Here is an 18004-nt window from a genome sequence, read left to right on the forward strand (position 1 = left end):
CCTCCTGCAGGGGCAGCAGCACGCACAGATAAACTGGCTGTGACACACCGCCCCCCCAGTGGTGACAGTGTGACTTAAACTGAGCACATTGTGATAACAGAACCTTCAGGGCTAACACACCAAAACCAGAGGAGGGGTTACAGGGTGAAGCTCCGCCCACAGCAGCACACGAGCCTCCATCAGTCCTTCAGTATTGGTCTTTATTGGAAAAGTGGCACAAATCAGAGCATCACCATCATCATCATCACTAATAACAGTAACATTGGTCCTGACACACACTCTCACACAGCTCTACAGTTTCTGTCCTATTTGGAAAAAAGACAAAGGGAGGAGGAGCATCATGGGAAACGTAGGAATACAAAAGTGTTTAAAAAAAAAAATCCAGGAGCTTCTGGTGCTTAAAAGAAGTCGAGGTCGTCGGGAGCGTCGAGGTCTCTGTACTCGATGATGGACCGAGGGTCGCCTCGCATGCCCCTGCAAACACACACACACACACACACACACACACACACACACACACACGATGAGACAGCCGACATGACTGACACCCCTCAGCGTGCCTTCATCACTCCGTTTGTTCCCTACCTGCTGTTTCGCTGTTTCCCAGGAAACCCGCCTCCTCCTAAATGACCTCTGAAGTTGTCATAGTTACCCCGCCCAGCTCCAAACTGGTTTGGTGGGTGGTGCAGTCCGCCCCCTAAAACACACACACACACACACACACACACACACACACACACACACACACACACACACACACACACACACAGCTGATCAGGCCAGAGCTGAGCTCAGAGATGGAGCCGTCGTGGCATCACTGATACGTTTCATACTCGCTCCATCGACCTGAACCCTCTGAGAACAGTGAAGGTGATCAGTGATGCCACACCAGCATCCATCACACCTGAGAGTCTGCCAGGCTGGAGTAATCGAGCCCAGATTAGCTCAGAGAGGCCTGAGACAGGTGTGTCTGTTTCATTATCCTGAGTCACATCTAACTCTAACCTATCAGGTTTCACTGCATGAAACAAACAAAGCCAACATCCAGGAGGAGCTCTAAGACACTCTGAAGGAAGTCTGAGGTAAAACAGCTCAAACTGAATGAGGCGTACAGGTGAGGGTATCCAGTCACCTTTACCTGTAATCTAACGAGCTGTTTCTACCCTCACAGCTCTCAGGGATCTCTTTCTGTCCTTTAAGCACTCATTGGATTCTGCTGTGTGTGTTCATACCGGGGAAGCCGGGCATGGGCGGTCTGACTCCGGGTGGATATCCCAGAAGGCTCTGCTGCTGCGGCGACTGCCCGGGAAACCCCGGCAAACCCGGAGGAGCGGCTGAAGGCGGAGAGAAGGAAACACGTGAGAATACAAAAATCAGCAGCACTAACAAGAAACAGAGTCAGGCTCCAGCTCCAGAGGCAGCACCTTGTGATGGCGGTGGGAGGGGCTTGTTTTCAGGTAGGGCGGGTCTTTTGGCGTCCACCAGGAAGTTGTTAAAGAACTCGACCTCCTGCCGGACGCCAGAGACCTTCTCGGCGTGCTTGTTCAGGATGTGTTTGCGCACAAACTCGGGAGCCTTGAACTTCTTCCCGCTCAGAGGACACAGCCACTTATCTTTGCTGAGCTCCTGAGTGTTGGCCGACAGGAACTTCTCCACCTGGAGACACAGAGGACAGGTGAGACGCTCAGAGACAGACAGGTGAGACGCTCAGAGACAGACAGGTGAGACGCTCAGAGACAGACAGGTGACACGCTCAGAGACAGACAGGTGAGACGCTCAGAGACAGACAGGTAAGACACTAAGAGACAGACAGGTGAGACGCTCAGAGACAGACAGGTGAGACGCTCAGCGACAGACAGGTGAGACGCTCAGAGACAGACAGGTGAGACGCTCAGAGACAGACAGGTGAGACGCTCAGAGACAGACAGGTGAGACGCTCAGAGACAGACAGGTGAGACGCTCAGAGACAGACAGGTGAGACGCTCAGAGACAGACAGGTGCACAGGTCACTGCTGTGACTGTGCTCAAACTTCCTCCAGATCTGCTGCTGATCTCTCAGCTACTGTAACACTTTACGATCACACGGATATCTGTACAGCAGTCCCAGAGTATATATGTGAAGGGCTTTTACTGTGAAAGGAACAGGAAGGACAGATTGGGGGGCGTACCTCTTGTTCCGGGTCCTTCTTCCCCAGCCTGGCAGCTTCTTCCTCATTCAGAGTCTCTGACGGTGAGAGCAGAGGAGCCAGGCGCTCCTCACACATCCGCTGGTGTTCGCTCACTGTCCAATCAGAGCACAGCTACATTAATGACAGTGTTTAAGCACCATCAGGTACTTGGAGCCGTCATTCACAGATGTCCCTTAAATGCGTCACATGCAGATAATCAAAGTCGGTGTCTCAGGAAGCTTAAATAAAAACACATCCTGATGTCTCAGAGTTTGTAAATGTGAGTGTCAGCATTTTATTCATCTTTGACTCTCCTGTAACAACAACAATGACGACAACATATATTTATATTCAAAGAAGCCACTTCACACACTGCTCTGTGGACCACAGTCTGGTGTGAGCAGTAAGCCTTTAACTGAGAAGCACACAGTCGCTCTGACAGGTGCTGTGGAGCAGGGCATGATGGGATCTGTAGGTGAGGAGGGGGTTTTACAGGGCTGGGAGTGCCGCTTGTCCAGGGCTTTGTTAGATCACACAGGACACCACTGCAGTACTCCAGGCAGGATGGAGCACCCCTCCCTGATGGAGGGCTGTGACTTCCTGTCACAGCAGCAGCAGGTGCTTTACCTGAGCTCAGGTCTCAGGACAAAGACACTCCCAGTCAGTGCAGAGAGAGGAACAGCTGCACGCTGTAATAATCCAGTCCCTCAGACCTTTCTGCCAAAACGTTTTCACCTGCAGGTCCTCAGGTAATCAGAGAGCAGGAGAGTAAAGACAGAGAACCGTCCTGCATTCGATCTGTACGACACACAGTCACAGGCCTCAGCCGAGATCAAACCTGTAACAGCAGATTCATATAAAGACTGTCGCTCCTGTCTGACACATTGTTGCCACCTGGTGCTGTTGTGTCGTTCACCTGCTGTGCGAGCCTCACTCAGGAGATCCCCCACACCACAGCTTTAATCCATACCAAAAACCTAAAAGCTGAAGCCTAATTTTTCTAACGGACTGAAGTTTGATTCATAAACCCCTCACGAGCCAGATGTTGTCTCAGGGGGGGTAACCTGCAGGTCTGTGTGCTTTCATTTCTTTATGCCTGTAAAACCACCAGGAAGACCACCCTGAACGTCCCCTGAGCTGTGTGTGTGCGTGTGCGTACCTTCAGTTGCAGTGATCTTGCCCACAGGTAGGGGTCCTCGTACGTGGACCAGCCCACAGCGGTGGGGCATCTCGTCCTCAGCAGGATACTCACAGAAGTTATAATAATCTACAGAGTGAACCAGACGCAGGTACAGCAGCAGCCGGTCCAGCACCTGCACACACACACACACACGTAAACACACACACCTATATGAAACAAGCATCGACTGAATCACACGCAGCTCCTCCCACCTTCAGTAGCTTATTGTCTGTCTCCAAGGTAACGTCAGAGGAGGCGGGGTCCTTGGCGTCACCTGCGTCGTCCCTGTTTCCCCCGGAGGCGCCGATGAGCTCCTCCTCCTCAGCGCTCACCTCCTCTATCAGGTAATCTGTGATGTTCTTCAGGACAGGGTTGGTCTCCATCTACACACACACACACACACACACACACACACACACACACACACACACACACACACAGGAAGTGCTGTCACCCGTGAAGGGTTATGGGTAATGTAGTCCAAACCATGTTAAACAGGAACTACAGCTCCCATGATGCTTTGAGGGGTGGCATTGTGTAGCACACACAGTCAGGAGTCCAACAGGAAGAACAGGAGCTCCACCCTGACCCTCAGAGCTGACCCTGTATCTGACCCTGACCCTGAATCTGACCCTCAGGCCCTCCTCGGGCACTTCTGTACATTTTCTCATTTTCTTTGTCATCTGGTGATCATTTTGGGTGTGTTGCAGCTAGTGGCATGATTTTTTTTCATTAAATGTTTGGAATCTAATGTCTTTTACATGTCATTCATACTCATGATGCATTTTACTCCCTCTGGACTCCTTGGTGGCCAAAAATGTCTCACTGACTTCCATTGAAAGCCCAGTTTTTGATCTGACTGCAGCTGCAGTATAAAACATGCACTCTGTAATGTTAGCATTTCATTTTGAAGAGAAGCAGTGATATTTGACACTGCAGGACTGTAGATGAGCTGCAGGACTCATCTGAAGAAGATTGTTGGGGAGTCTGACACAGAATGGTCTCTGGAGTCCTGCTGAGAGTATCTGTGAGCTTTCCTCTGACAGTGAAGAGGGCACGGAGGCTCCTGCCATCCTAAATGTGAGTGCAGTGAAAAAGTTTGATTTCCATCTCATTCTTCAGATGAGTCCTGCAGCTCGGTGCCAGATAAAGACCATTTCTAAAGCTTCCTCTGTACTCACACGTCTCTCCATTTTTCCTCCAGATCTTTCTCCTCCTTACACCTCAGCCAAGCTGCATGTTTATCTGCGGCTGTGAATGCAGCCGAGGGCATAAACATGCTAACATTTTGTTATTAAATTTGATTACATCAAAGGCAGGAGGCCATAATTTTACTTAAGCACCTCTTCTCAAAGACACGTGAAACGTCCTTCAAAGGTAACACTTTCCACCCCTAAAGTATCAGTGAGTGCTCACAGATTCACACATGCATGAACCCACACACACACACACGAATGAGTGCGCACACACACCCTCTCTTGGGGGTCCCCTGGTAGTCACATGGCTCCATAATATAACTGGCAAAAATACAAGAATTTCATTCATCAGCCTAAAATGGTGAAATGACTGAATGCAGTCAAAATGTCAAATATCAGCACTTCTCTTCAAAATGAAGCGCTAACATTACAGAGTGCATGTTTCATGCTGCAGCTGCAGCCAGATCAAAACCTGTGCTTTCAATGGGAGTCAATGAGGCATTGAGTTTCTGTCAGTGCATAAAAAATAATAATGCAATCAAAACAACTTTGACATATCCTAAGCTCTAATCACCACCCATTTATTGTTTGGTATATGAAAAATATTCAATTTTTTGGTTTTTTTTGCAAAAAAAACCAAACAAACAAACAAAAAAAACAGCCATTCACATAATAAAACTGGCATTTAAAGGGTTAAAATCCTGAAAATGATTGATTGATTGGTATTTTTGAGCAGGCCTGAAGTTGATGAAGTGACTTAATAAAAATAATATGATGTATGATGATTTTATAGCAGTTTTTAAGGTGAGTGTACAGTTTTGCCACAAAGGTGTCCAGAGGGTGTAAAATCTGAGGAGGGATGAGGGCTAAGCCCTGATGGAACTCAAAGAGGACCCAGGACGCTACCTGTCCGGTCCACAGCTCCCCTCTCTGGTCCAGGCTGTGGACGAGTCGGGCCGACAGCCGGATGTCGTTCCTCACCACCGGTTTGTGGTGGGTCAGACCGTTGACGCTGCGGACCCGCCGGCACAGATCTCTGTTGACCACCGGAGCGAGTTCACAGTCTCTGAGCTGCAGGAGAGGACGGAGGAGGATTCAGTGATCCATCAGAGCGCCCGCAGACGTCTGTGCCGCTCTGTGTGTCTGTGTGTGTTTACCCGGATGTTCTGGAGGTTCCAGCACGTCTCCTTAATGTTCACGCTGCGGTCAAAGGTCACCCAGCACCGCCTGAAGAACCTGAAACACACACATTCATCAGAGCTGCAGGTGTTCAGTGATACACTAAAGCTCAGCTCATCATGAACACTGCTGTGATGATGATGATGCTCAGGCTTTCAGAAACAATCCATAATCACAAACAGCTTCTGATGCATGATGTTAGAGCTCCAACGAGCCGCCGCATCAGGAAATTATTGGCCCGACAGATCAGTCACATTCAGCATGTCAGACTGCTGAGAACTGACTGCATCCTAAATGAACACCATAACCCTGAACGTGCCGTCGGGGTCAGAGGTGCTTCAAATGTCTCGCTGCTCATGGACTCCCAGCAACAGTTACCCTGAAGCACACTTTCTCAGCTTTCAGAAACAGTTTGAATTTTTCTGATAAGACAAACGGTCGTGTAATTACGGTGATTTGATCAGACGTGTCAGCGGTGACCCGCTCGGTGTTAACAGCTGTTCACAGCAGCTCACAGGTGCATCATGGGGATTACCTGCTGTTACAGGGTTAACAGGTGTTTCAGTACTCTAATAACAGACACGTCTGTTCTCACCTCCTCTCAGGCTGAGGGTCTGACAGCGCCACCCGCAGGAAGCCCTGGTACCTGCGACACAGCTGCAAAGACAGGAAGCAGGTTAGTGCAGAGAGCCAGCTGCTGTGGACAGGTGTGTGTGAGGACACCTCAATCAGTCTGAAGTAAAAACACCCGAGAGAACAAAAGGCTTTATTTATGCAGTTTTATCTGACCTTCCACTGCTCAGTTTATATGCAGGGAAAATCAGAGCAGCAGTTTTAATGAGCAGTGCAATATGTCTGTGTAGATTCTCAGTCATCCAGGTCATGGTATCTCTGAGCTTGAAAAAAGGCGACTGGACTTCTTTTTGTTTCTTAAGACGTTCCTCCTCTCATCCCAAAGGCTTCTTCACTTCTCAACCAAATGGTGGAGAGACCCCGGTATTTAACCACTGTGAACAACCATCATTGAACAGAGGAGGTGGATTACGTCACCAACTTTCCCCCCTTACAGTGCTGTCCTGAGCTCCCTTCCCAGACGTCTCAACCCCCCCTCACACCTTTGTTCCAGTGACCTCAATAGGCCACAGGAAACAATGGAGCGGAGTCCTAAATTGGTTTCAACTGAAACCACTGATTGAAATGACCCACGCCTCCTTCACACCACGTGTTTACGCACATGAACAATAGAGGGTCATAACCTCCACCTCCAGGGGACTACGCCCACTGGGGTTAAATACCTGGGTCTCTCCACCATTTGGTTGAGAACTGAAGAAGCCTTTGGGATGAGAGGAGGAACGTCTTCAAGAAACAGAAAGAAGTCCAGTCGCCTTTTTTCAAGCTCCAGAGACTGAGCAGTGCAGTGGAAACAGATTTCTCCCAGTGAGCATGAACACATCATCCCATCAGCAGGTCAAATGACATCATGCCTGCATCACTAACAAGAACCCCGCCCAGCAGGGTAAAATATCCCCATTCACTGTCATGTGAGTAATAGATTTAATAATTCTGTGACCATGACCTTTGACCCCCAGGGGCTGATGTCTGCATACTGTCTTGGATATGGAGAATAATCGAGCAAAGTTTCATCAAAATCCTTCAAATTGTTTCTTCAATATGGACATGAAATAGATTTAACCATACAACCTTGACCTTTGACCCCATAAACATTCCCAACCCTGCTGTGGTCATAAGCCATCGACCCATAAAGCTTGGTAAAGGTAGGCCTAGCGGTTCTCCGTTTATTGAGCGGACACTTTGATGGGCGTATGAAGACTCATCGATTTTTCTTCCTAAGGTCTGAGCAGAAGTTAAAAACCTTCCTCCTGTGCAGGTCCCTCATTGGTCCCTCTAATAGCTGCCAAAGTCACTGTTTTAATTTAAACTTCCTGGTTTCTCAGGGGGAGGAGCCTAAAGAGCAGCCTGGAAAGAAGCTGCAGTTCCTCAGCTGTCCACTGGAGGCTCCAGCAGGGAGCCGTCCCCATAGACTGCCATGTTAAACTGTTCACAGCTGATAATTCAGAACTGCTCGCTGACCCGAACCGCTGCACCGTGTCTCTGCTGTTGGAGCCTTTTTAATGCCATTATCTGACCAATCATACGGCAGCTGTGGCTTCATTGGACTAACAGACCGTCCAAGAAGGCGGAGCCAAAGTGAGTGAGATTCAGCCCCTCCTACATCCAGCCTGTGAATATAAAGGTGTGCGTGTTCTCTTACGGCTGTGATCTCCTCCTTGGACACCTCTGGCGGGATGCTCCTGATGAATAAGGAGGTGGTGAGGTGAAGGGGGCGGGGCTTGGGCGGAGCCTCCTTCTCCCTCTCCTTCCCTCGCTCTTTTCGACGCTCTGAAAGAAACAAGCCAACAGAAACACGTCCTTCACTCAGAGTTCAGAGCTTTCAGCTCAGATAAGAACATGTTTAACTGTCTCGGTGTTTCAGACGTGAGGACTTCATGTATCTGTAATTACTGTAAATAAGCTGCACTGTTTTCTCCTTTATTCCAGTGGCAGAAACACGCTGCTTGTAAATAAAGTTTTTAATAAATACCGTCCTCTCCGTCCTCCTCCTCTTCCTCCTTCTCCTCGTCTTCATCCTTCTCTCCGTCAGAGTGGGAGGAGTCTGAGTCGGAGGCGCTGCCCTCCCCGCTGTCAGCGGATAAGCTGCGTTTCCTCTTCCTGCCCTGAGAGGAAAGGAGGGATTGAGGCTGCGCTCTAACACTGAGGAGCATCAGTGTGAAGGACAAACCACTCACTTTCTTGGTGGTCTTCTCTTCTTCCTCCTCCTCTTCATCTTTCTTCTCCTCCTCCTCCTCCTCCTCGTCCTTCTTGCCGTTGCGCTTGGTGTCTCCAGAGTCCTGAGAGAGGAAACAAACCGTGATTTTCCTTTTTCAGATTTACTTAAACTCACTTCAGCCTGCAGAACGTCTTTTATACTAAATAAATAAAGGAGAAAAGTCTGAGCACAGGGGCGACGGTTACAGTTTGCTGCCCCCTGCAGGCGGTTATACTAATTATTCACATTTTATAATGTGCACTGAAGCCACTGAAGTGCTCTCAGCTGCAGCTTCTATTGTTTTAAATATCTCTAAAAACAAAGATCATCACAGGAGGAGAATCCAAAACTGCTCGTCCACACCTCCACCTGCATCCCTCCCACAGAGGAGGGGGGACCAGCAGGGACCAGAAAAACCAGCAGTCGCCCATCTGAGATGAACTTTACTGTCAAAACTGCACAAACTCTCTGAGTCCCCAGCTCTGCTTCACATACACTGATCAACAGATTTAAGGAACTCTCCTCCCAGATCTGGACCAGGAGGAACCAGGACCAGGACCCACTGCACCAGTGTAGGGTCTGACAGGTCCAAGGACTTCATCCCAATACCTGATGGCAGTCAGGGTGTCGTTGCCTCGCCTGTACAGCTCTGTGTGTCCCTCCCAGACCATCACTGACCCACCAAACCAGTCATGTTACAGGCAGCATAACGTTCTCCACGGCTTCTCCAGACCCTTTCAGGTCTGTCACATGTGCTCAGGGTGAACCCTCATCCTGTTCCTCCTGCACAAAGGAGCAGATCCCGGTCCTGCTGATGGGTTAAGGACCTTCTACGGCTCTGTCCAGCTCTCCTAGAGTTCCTGCCTGTCTCCGGGAATCTCCTCCATGCTCTGAGACTGTGCTGGGAGACACAGCAAACCTTCTGAAGGAGTTGGACTACCTGTGCAGCCTCTGCAGGGTCCAGGTATAACCTCATGCTATCAGCAGTGACTCTGACCCTAGCCAAATGCAGAAGTACTTACTGACCACATCAATATCACAGAGGTTTACTGACTGATGCTGAACTCTGAAGGGCTCCTTTAAGTTTTTCATGTATGTCTGAGCTGCTGCAGGAGCCACCGTCAGTGGTCCTTCCACGGGCTTTCAGACGAAGTCTGAATTAGGGCTGCATAAAACGATTATTTTAGTAATCGAGTATTCTATCGAGTATTCCATCGATTAATCGGATAAGAAATACTTTTTTTATTAACAGTTTATCTGCATATTTTAACTTCCGTAATGCAGTTTCTCGCCATGTGAACAAACAGCGGTGAATGGAGCAGCTACAAAGTTCTCTTTTCTTCACCTTAACACTTGCTGATCAGGTGCTTGATGAAGGACCTCCAGCTGTTTCACAGATTTAATGGTGGTTACTAAAAGAAAAAGCTGCTGTTTTGGACGCTGGAAAAACGTTTCCTTTTTCACTACTTGAGCTCACCGTCACAGCTTCGCCTCTTTGCGCTTGCGCAGTTCAAACCGCTGCCTGCTATGAGTGTTTTGAAAAACTAGTGGCTGCGGGAGCCATGGCGCATGTGTGAGTAATGGTGTAATGCTTTGTATTCACAAGCATTCTCGAAAATACGTTTCTACTGCAGGTCTATATTTAGTCACTAATAAGGGATTAAAGTATAAAAATATTTTGAAGGAGCCCCTCGGTCCTGGGGGGGGGCCTTCCGGTACCGAACCATCGCTAGTGCTAATGGCCCGCGCTCGCTAGCAAACCAGTTCTGGTAGCTACAGCTGAAGTAAAGACAAAAATAGCAGCTGAAATTCTCAGCGAGCACAACACACACAGACACACAGAGAGCAGTGGAGGCGTGGAAATGCATGTCAGCGACAGTTGCCACCCGTCCCGTAAAGTACGGAACACGGCATGTTAGGGAGCCGTATTCCACGGAGTCCCGTAACATATGGGGTTCTGTATTTTACGAGACAGGTGGCAACTCTAGATGATCCACTCTGTGTTAAATGAAATCCATCGCAGCGACGGAGAGCTTTTTAGAATGTGTGCTTGTGTATACGTGAGTGATTCACACTCCAGTCCAGTAGGTGGCGGTAATGCAGTTCTATGTTGGTTTGCCAGCCCCCAATAAACCCACAAAAAAGATGACGGAGCACTGATGCTGCTAATGCTAGTGAGGAGTGCTGCTTACACCGAGACAGCTGAGCGCTGCAGAGTTTAAACGAAGCATCGACACAGTAAATTTGTGTCGATAAATTTTTAGAATCGATTTAATCGATGAATCGTTGCAGCCCTAGTCTGAATTAAACTGAGGCTGAGCTGTTATGGAGGCGCTGCACTGTGAAGGCTGAACAATCACAGGCCAAAACAGCTTTGTAACAAACTGAATGAAATGTTTTACATGATAGTTTGGCTCTGACTCTGATGGACGGATGAGATTGTGTCACTAACGACACGAACGTCTTTAAAACACCACTGAACCCGTTACTTCACTGAAGTCATGTGACCCTGACAGGAGGAGGCTCGGTCCAGTTTGGTTTGACTAATCCTAACTTAAACTGAGATCTGAGGCTCACCTTCTCTGAGTCTTTGCTCCCGCCCGTGTCGCCACTCGCCATCTCCTCCGTCTGACTCACAGTCGCCTCCGAGCTGGTGTGACCGCCCACGCTCGCTCCGCTGGGATCTCCCTGACCCTTCTCGCCGCCTCCTCCCCCTCCGATGCTCGCCTCCCCTGCAGCCCCCACAGGAGCCGGCTGAATCTCGAGGACCTGCAGGTCAAAGTCCGTCCCTCCTTCCATCTTTATCACAGCTGCAGAGAGCCACAGGTTAAAGACTTCATTACCCACAAACCCCTCCCTCACTCCACTTCCTGTCCCGTTACCTGCATCTAGGAGTTTAATGATGGCGGGGGCGTGGTCCATGTCCAGCGACACGTTGTCCAGCCAGTTGTTATCCAGCAGGAAGAGGAAGACCCCCAGCCGGGTTTTGAGGGCGGCCAGAGACTCCGCCTTCCTCGCCGCGATGTCATCGGGGTGGTACTTGGAGCGGAACCACTCCTGGTCTTTGTGCTGGAGGAAGAAGTCCTGCAGCTGCTGCCGCCTGAAGTCCAGCTTGTACTGGTTGTAGCGCTTCACGGCCTCGGTCTCGTCCACGCTGTCCTCCATGTTCAACAGGAACTCCTGCAGACGAGTCACAGACATGAGTGCACGACCAGCAGAGCCACACGGAGGCTTTACTTTCATCAGAGACTCACCTTAAAGCTCCTCATGGTGGGAGGACCAGGAGGAGGGAGGTCTGGATCCACCATGCCCAGCCTGAGAGACAGAAGTCAGGTTTAAGTAATCACACGATTTAAGCATCAGCTCAGATTCAGCGCTGAGCCATGCTGCGATGGTTTGGAGACGGTGGCTCTGACACAAAGTCAGAAGGCCGAGCTGCAGATGCTGTTGGAGCAAACAGTGAGTGTGTGAAGTCTGATGGCTCTGCTTCTACAGCAGGCTGCATCTGTGGCGTGGATTCTCATGCTCGGGTTATGGCCCATGTTAATGTTTTTGTGGGACAGACACCGCTGATGCTGCATCATTTATTCTGGGAGGAAATCAGGAAAATGGACCTAAAATCCTCCCTCAGTCCATCACTGTGTCTGAGGGAGGATCTGCTCCATCATCTCTGCTGCTTTTCTCCAACCACAGCGGAGCAGCTGCCTGGTTTAGCCACCAGGGGGCAGAAATGTCAAGTCAAGTCAAGTCAAGTTTATTTATAAAGCACATTTAAAACAACGACGTTGACCAAAGTGCTGTACAAGATCTGTAACCCCAAGGACTATACTAAATAAAAATAAAAATATATAAATAAATAAATAAAATAATAAAATAAAAATAAATAAATAAAAACATTAAGAACAATAAATGACATAAGAAAATTAAAAATTAAAACATTTAAAACAAGTACCATAAAAATACCATAAAACAATCATCTAAAAGGAGGTAGCACTGCAGCCAAATGCCAAGGAAAAGAAATGTGTTTTTAATAGAGATTTAAATGTGTGTATCGTCTGAGCTGTGCGGATATGGAGTGGTAGATCGTTCCATAGCTTTGGTGCTGCTGCTGCAAAAGCTCGATCACCTCTCTGTTTTAGTCTAGTTTTAGGCCTCTGTAAGAGCAGCTGGTTCGATGACCTCAGAGCTCTTACAGGGGTGTGACAGTGAAGCAGCTCAGACAGATACAAAGGTGCCAGTCCGTTTAAGGCTTTAAAAGTAAGCAATAAAATCTTAAAATCGATTCTAAAACGGACAGGGAGCCAGTGAAGGGATGACAGGACTGGGGTAATGTGTTCATGCTTTTTTAGACCGGTTAAAAGACGAGCTGCCGCATTCTGGACTACCTGCAGGCGGCGCACAGATGATTGATCTATGCCAAAGTACAGAGAATTACAGTAGTCCAGGCGGGAAGTAATAAAAGCATGAATAACTTTTTCCAGGTCCTGCTGCGGGAGATAAGGTTTTACCTTGGCAATGACTCTGAGTTGGTAAAAACTGATTTTGGTAACAGCACTTACTTGCTTCTCCATTTTAAAACTACTATCTAAAATGACACCCAGATTTTTCACAGCATCACGACAGTGAGGAGCCAAATGACTCGGAGTGCCAGAGGAGTAGCTTGAGGGGTCAAATTTACCAAAGCATATGACCTCGGTTTTGCTTTCATTAAGTTTTAGGAAATTGTTTCTCATCCAGGACTTGATGTCACTTAGACAGTTCAGCAGGGGTTCCCATGGATCTCTGCTGTTCAGTTTGATGGGCATATACACCTGGATGTCGTCAGCAAAACAGTGGAAACAAATATTATGTTTCCTAAAAATCGACCCTAGAGGCAACATATACAATGAGAAAAGAATTGGGCCCAGAATGGACCCCTGAGGCACTCCACAAGAAAGCTTTGCTGTGGTAGAAAAACAGTTTCCTAGATGGACAGAGAAACTTCTATCAGTAAGATAAGATCTGAACCAAGTCAGAACCGTGCCTTTAATGCCAATTTCATGTTCTAGGCAGGATAGAAGGATCTCATGGTCCACAGTGTCAAAGGCAGCTGACAGGTCTAGAAGTACTAAAACTGCAGGACTACCAGAGTCCACAGTTAAAAGCAGATCGTTAAAAACTCTTAAAAGAGCCGTCTCTGTGCTGTGACGCATTCTAAAACCTGACTGAAACTTTTCCCACATTCCATGTTCACTTAAAAATGCTTGAAGTTGCTTAAAAACAACTTTTTCAAGAACCTTGGATAAAAATGGTAATTTAGAAATTGGTCTGTAGTTCGAAAGAACATCAGGGTCAAGGTTCTTCTTCTTGATTAGAGGCTGTACAACTGCATGTTTAAAGGCAGCTGGAACACAACCAGATGCAAGCGCACTGTTAATCAGAGCGAGGATAGTTGGTCCCACTGAATCAAAAGCCTCTTTAAAAAGGCGAGACGGAACACAGTCTGTGGGAGAGTTTACAGGTCTCATATTTTGAATCACCTCCTTTAGTGTGGAGAGTGTGACAGGCTCAAACTGCTCAAAGACAGCTCTGCTGGGAGGAGGTGCAGATGTGTCCAACTGAGCTCACCTGCCCTGCAGCGGGTGGCCTCCGTGATGTGGGTGGAGGTGAGGGAAGTCTGGGTGCCAGCCCTGAGGCCCTGCCCCTGGAAATGGAGCCCCCCCCCCTCCGTACGGCAGGTCGTAGCGGTACGGCTCCCCCCTGTGGTCCTCCCTGAGAAGGGGAGAAGAAAGTCCTCAATGAGAGCACGAGTATGGAGACACAGCCCAAGCCCACAGCTGCCTCACGCAGGCCTCACCAGTCTCTCCTCATACGTTTGTGCTGAGGGCTGATGTGCCTGGGTGGAGAAAATCTCTCTCTGCGCCCGCGGTCGTAGTCCCGCCTCCGCTCGCGGCCGCGGTCCCAGTCCCTGAAAACAAACAGAGCACGAGTCACAGAGAAGAAACACCTTTGTGTGACGTTCTTTTTCTTCTTGAAGCATTTCCTCCACTTTATTTAAAGCTGCAGTCACAGTTACTCTGCAGATTCAGATCCATCACCAAAAATATCAACGTCGTGTTTTTAAAACTGTTTCTGAGAGCTTACAAAACCGCCTGACGCCACCAGGTGGCAGCAGCTCCCTCTCTGTGACGCTCTGCAGCTCGTACCTGTCGGGCCAGTCGTCCCTCCTCCTCTCCTCCCGCTCCCGCGACCTCTCCATGTCACTGCGCTCCCGCCTGAACTTGTCCCGCCTCCTCCGGTCCAAATCGTCATCGCTGTCTCCCATTGGTCTAAAAACACAAACAGATTTTAACATCAGGGATTCGTCCTGTTGGGTCCCAGAGTCGATTTCCTTCTTAGGCGTGAAAAAAAAGCAACTTTAACTCTGTAAGTTTAAATATTTTCTGGAGAAATTTATCAGATCTTTAAGAAATCTGTCAAATATGATGATGATGATTCACTGGACTAAAGCCCATTATTGTCAATTAAACCTTAATTAAATGTAGAAATGTGTTAATTATTGCATATGAAGAAGCATGACTCTGTGAGGCTGAAGGCAACGGCTGGGGATCCAAAAATTAATTAATATTTATATTGATTAATATTTACACCAACTGTCATTATATGTAAACATATAACAAAATTTGCGTTCCAGAGCACCCATCCAAAGGGGACAGGTGTCTGAGGTCGTGCAGCCATTTTGCCGGCGCTACCAACGCAGGAGCGAGAAGCAGAAACCATCTGCCTGCAGGTACAACGATTCAGCGCCCTGAGAGTCCACCCACGGCTGGAAGCTTTTACAGAAACCGAACTGCCCAGGAGGTCCAGGACTTTCTCTAAAAGCGGAATCATTCGGAGCGAGGCATGCCGTACCATCTTGATTTATGAAGCACTTTAAAACAACCACAGCTGACAAAGTGCAGCACATCCAAACATCCACAGAAGGAACTCTTTCCAGCTTAAAAACACACAATTTAATACTCGCTGGGGCTGAAAGCCAACTTTAAAAGTGGACAGTGAAGGGGCCTCTCTAACATGGAGGGTTATTCCAGGAGCAGCTGATCTGCTGACCTGAGAGATGGACAAGGAACGCAGGCGTGAAGAAGCTCCGAGACTAAAGACTGTGAAAAGATATAAAAACTAACATAAGAATTTTAAAATGAACCCTAAAATAAACAAACAGTGAAGTGAGGTCAGGACAGAGGTCAGGTGCTCTCTCCTTCGAGTTCCTGTGAAAGGTCATGCAGCAGCATTCTGAACCAGCTGCAGATGCAGAGCAGCGACTGACTGACTCCCACACAGGAACCCAGACCATGATGACATGAGGTGTCACTAAGCTCCGCCTCCATATCTAACAGCTCGGTTTTCATGATGCAGAATTTTGGCCTGACGCTGTGCATCCAGAGATCTGCAGCAACCAGAGCACAGCAGGAATATCACTGCAGGTGATGCAGAGTGGGCGGGACCTGCAATGAACTTCCAGGTGAGCGACTACCAATGAGAGTGAAGAATACCGCTGACTGTCATATGACGCAGTAGTAAATATATTAAAGGATCACTTATGGAATATCTGCATGTGACCGGCCGTCCCTCTCTTGTATTTGCTCCCATGTCAGTCAGCGGTACTCTTCACTCTCATTGGTAGCTGCTGCAGTCACTCACCTGGAACTTCCTGCCGCAGGCTGTTACATCCACGAAGCCCCTGAATGTCACTTTCTGTGGTCTCTGGTCACCTCCAGTGAGCTGAAATCCTGATCCTGATGAACACCTGGCTCTGCAGCAGAGACCCCCATCCCTGCTTCTGATGACTGCAGGGGGCCCTGTTCTCCAGCAAAGCCAGGACAGGCTGCAGTATGTGCAGAGCTCTGACCTCCACACCTTGGGGGGCAGAGCCTTCACTGTCACTGCAGTCTGATAAGAAACTCCTCAAACTCAGCTCTTCGACCTCCAGCTTTTATATGTATTTACTTTGGTTTCTTTGAAAGCGTTCCACAAATCTGTTATGATGATTATTAATGCAGCTTCAGCCTCAAACACAGCGCTGCACCGACACCGCTGACCCCCACTGATCTGCTGCCGGTTATTTTTACTGCAGGTTGTGTTTAATGTTCTGGCTGAAGTGATGCGCTCTTACTTTAGCTTCTGTATGTTTGCACTTTGCTGAGAGTGGATGAGAATCCACCGACTGTGGCCGCTCCGCTGCTCCCACTCCCACAGATAATTATGATATATGACGGCTTACGCCTTCTCCCACTCCAGCTGATAAACAGCAGGCAAGCAGCAGCCTTTAACCCGCGGCTCTTCCACAGTTTAAACACTTCTTATACGCTCTGTTTGTTTGTGTTCCTCCTCACTGACACATTGGTTGCTAATTAGCCTGTTAGCTTCTGTCCTTGAGCTCCTTAAAAACTCTCATTTTACAGTCTAACCTAATGTGAACTCCCGGCAGCCTCAGCGCGATAACAGACGCAGACATGAAGAGGTTTAAAGTTTTCACTGAGATAAAATAAGAGCGGATGGTAGCCTCTCACCAGCTAACACAGCTAATATCGGCTAATTAGCTCGTTAGCACGGGAGTTAGCTGCACCTGTTCACAGAGGTGTATCCCTCCGCCCCGGTCGCTACTCTCCCTCTGTGCGCGTTTGTGAGTTTCAGGTGTTTTTCTTACCTGAGATCTGCTTCTTAAACTCAGAAACAAGCCCGACAGCAGCAGCAGCCGCACAGCTATCCCGCCGCCTGCTCCCGCAGCACAATGAACCAACGACACTTCCGCTTCCCGTTACTCCCGCACGCCCGTCCAGTGAACCCGCGCCGCCTGGCGGTCAGGCTGAAAATTACACACACGTTTATGGCTTCAGTGTTGGAGGTCTGAGAGGTCCGCCGGCTTTTCTGCACTCACTGGTACAAACAAGATGAACATGTACACAACCAGACCAGGCGTCCGCCATCTTTATGATCCAAATTTTTTGATGAACAAAATGTGCGTGGAGCCACAAAACATCCTCAAAATGAAGGTGAGCCAGCCCGTTACATAATCAACATCACTAATAAGTATTTAAAGACTTTTATGAACTTCAGACTAAACAAGTTCAGAAGTTATGTTTGTGCAGCAGCCCAAATGTGCACAAAGCTGTGAGGGCCCAGTCAGAGGTGGCAAAAGTACTGACATTCTGTACTTAAGTAGAAGTACAAGTACTTGTGTTAAAAAATACTTTGGTAAAAGTCAAAGTACTGGTTCAACTTCTTTACTTAAGTAAAAGTAAAAAAGTACAGGCTCTGAAATTTACTCAAAGTAAGAAAGTAAAAGTAGCTCTTTGGAGGATGTTTCTACCTGCTATTTTTGTGTAAAGCTAACTGAACCTTATTATATATTATTGTAATAATATAAAATAATACATGAGAACACAAACGTTATTCCAATCTAAATTTTAATTCT

At 48.2% G+C, this 18004-nt stretch overlaps 1 protein-coding gene across 1 annotated transcript; it reads right to left on the reverse strand.

Annotated features, from left to right (window-relative positions):
* Positions 1 to 179: 179 nt before the first annotated feature.
* LOC115777226 (serrate RNA effector molecule homolog) lies at positions 180 to 17373 on the reverse strand. Its single transcript, XM_030725061.1, has 20 exons — positions 17237 to 17373; positions 14736 to 14858; positions 14387 to 14497; positions 14158 to 14301; positions 11805 to 11865; positions 11433 to 11730; positions 11128 to 11360; positions 8531 to 8632; positions 8326 to 8458; positions 7996 to 8123; positions 6319 to 6380; positions 5702 to 5780; positions 5451 to 5615; positions 3561 to 3731; positions 3328 to 3481; positions 2169 to 2281; positions 1425 to 1656; positions 1233 to 1334; positions 586 to 697; positions 180 to 474 (listed from the first exon to the last, which is right to left on the reverse strand). The coding sequence occupies exons 2-20, from the start codon at positions 14852 to 14854 to the stop codon at positions 399 to 401; spliced, it is 2595 nt and encodes an 864-aa protein (XP_030580921.1). The 5' UTR covers positions 14855 to 14858; positions 17237 to 17373; the 3' UTR covers positions 180 to 398.
* Between the last annotated feature and the right edge of the window lie 631 nt (positions 17374 to 18004).

Source organism: Archocentrus centrarchus, unplaced genomic scaffold (genome assembly GCF_007364275.1).
Source record: "Archocentrus centrarchus isolate MPI-CPG fArcCen1 unplaced genomic scaffold, fArcCen1 scaffold_45_ctg1, whole genome shotgun sequence".
In the NCBI taxonomy this organism is placed as follows: Eukaryota; Metazoa; Chordata; class Actinopteri; order Cichliformes; family Cichlidae; genus Archocentrus; species Archocentrus centrarchus.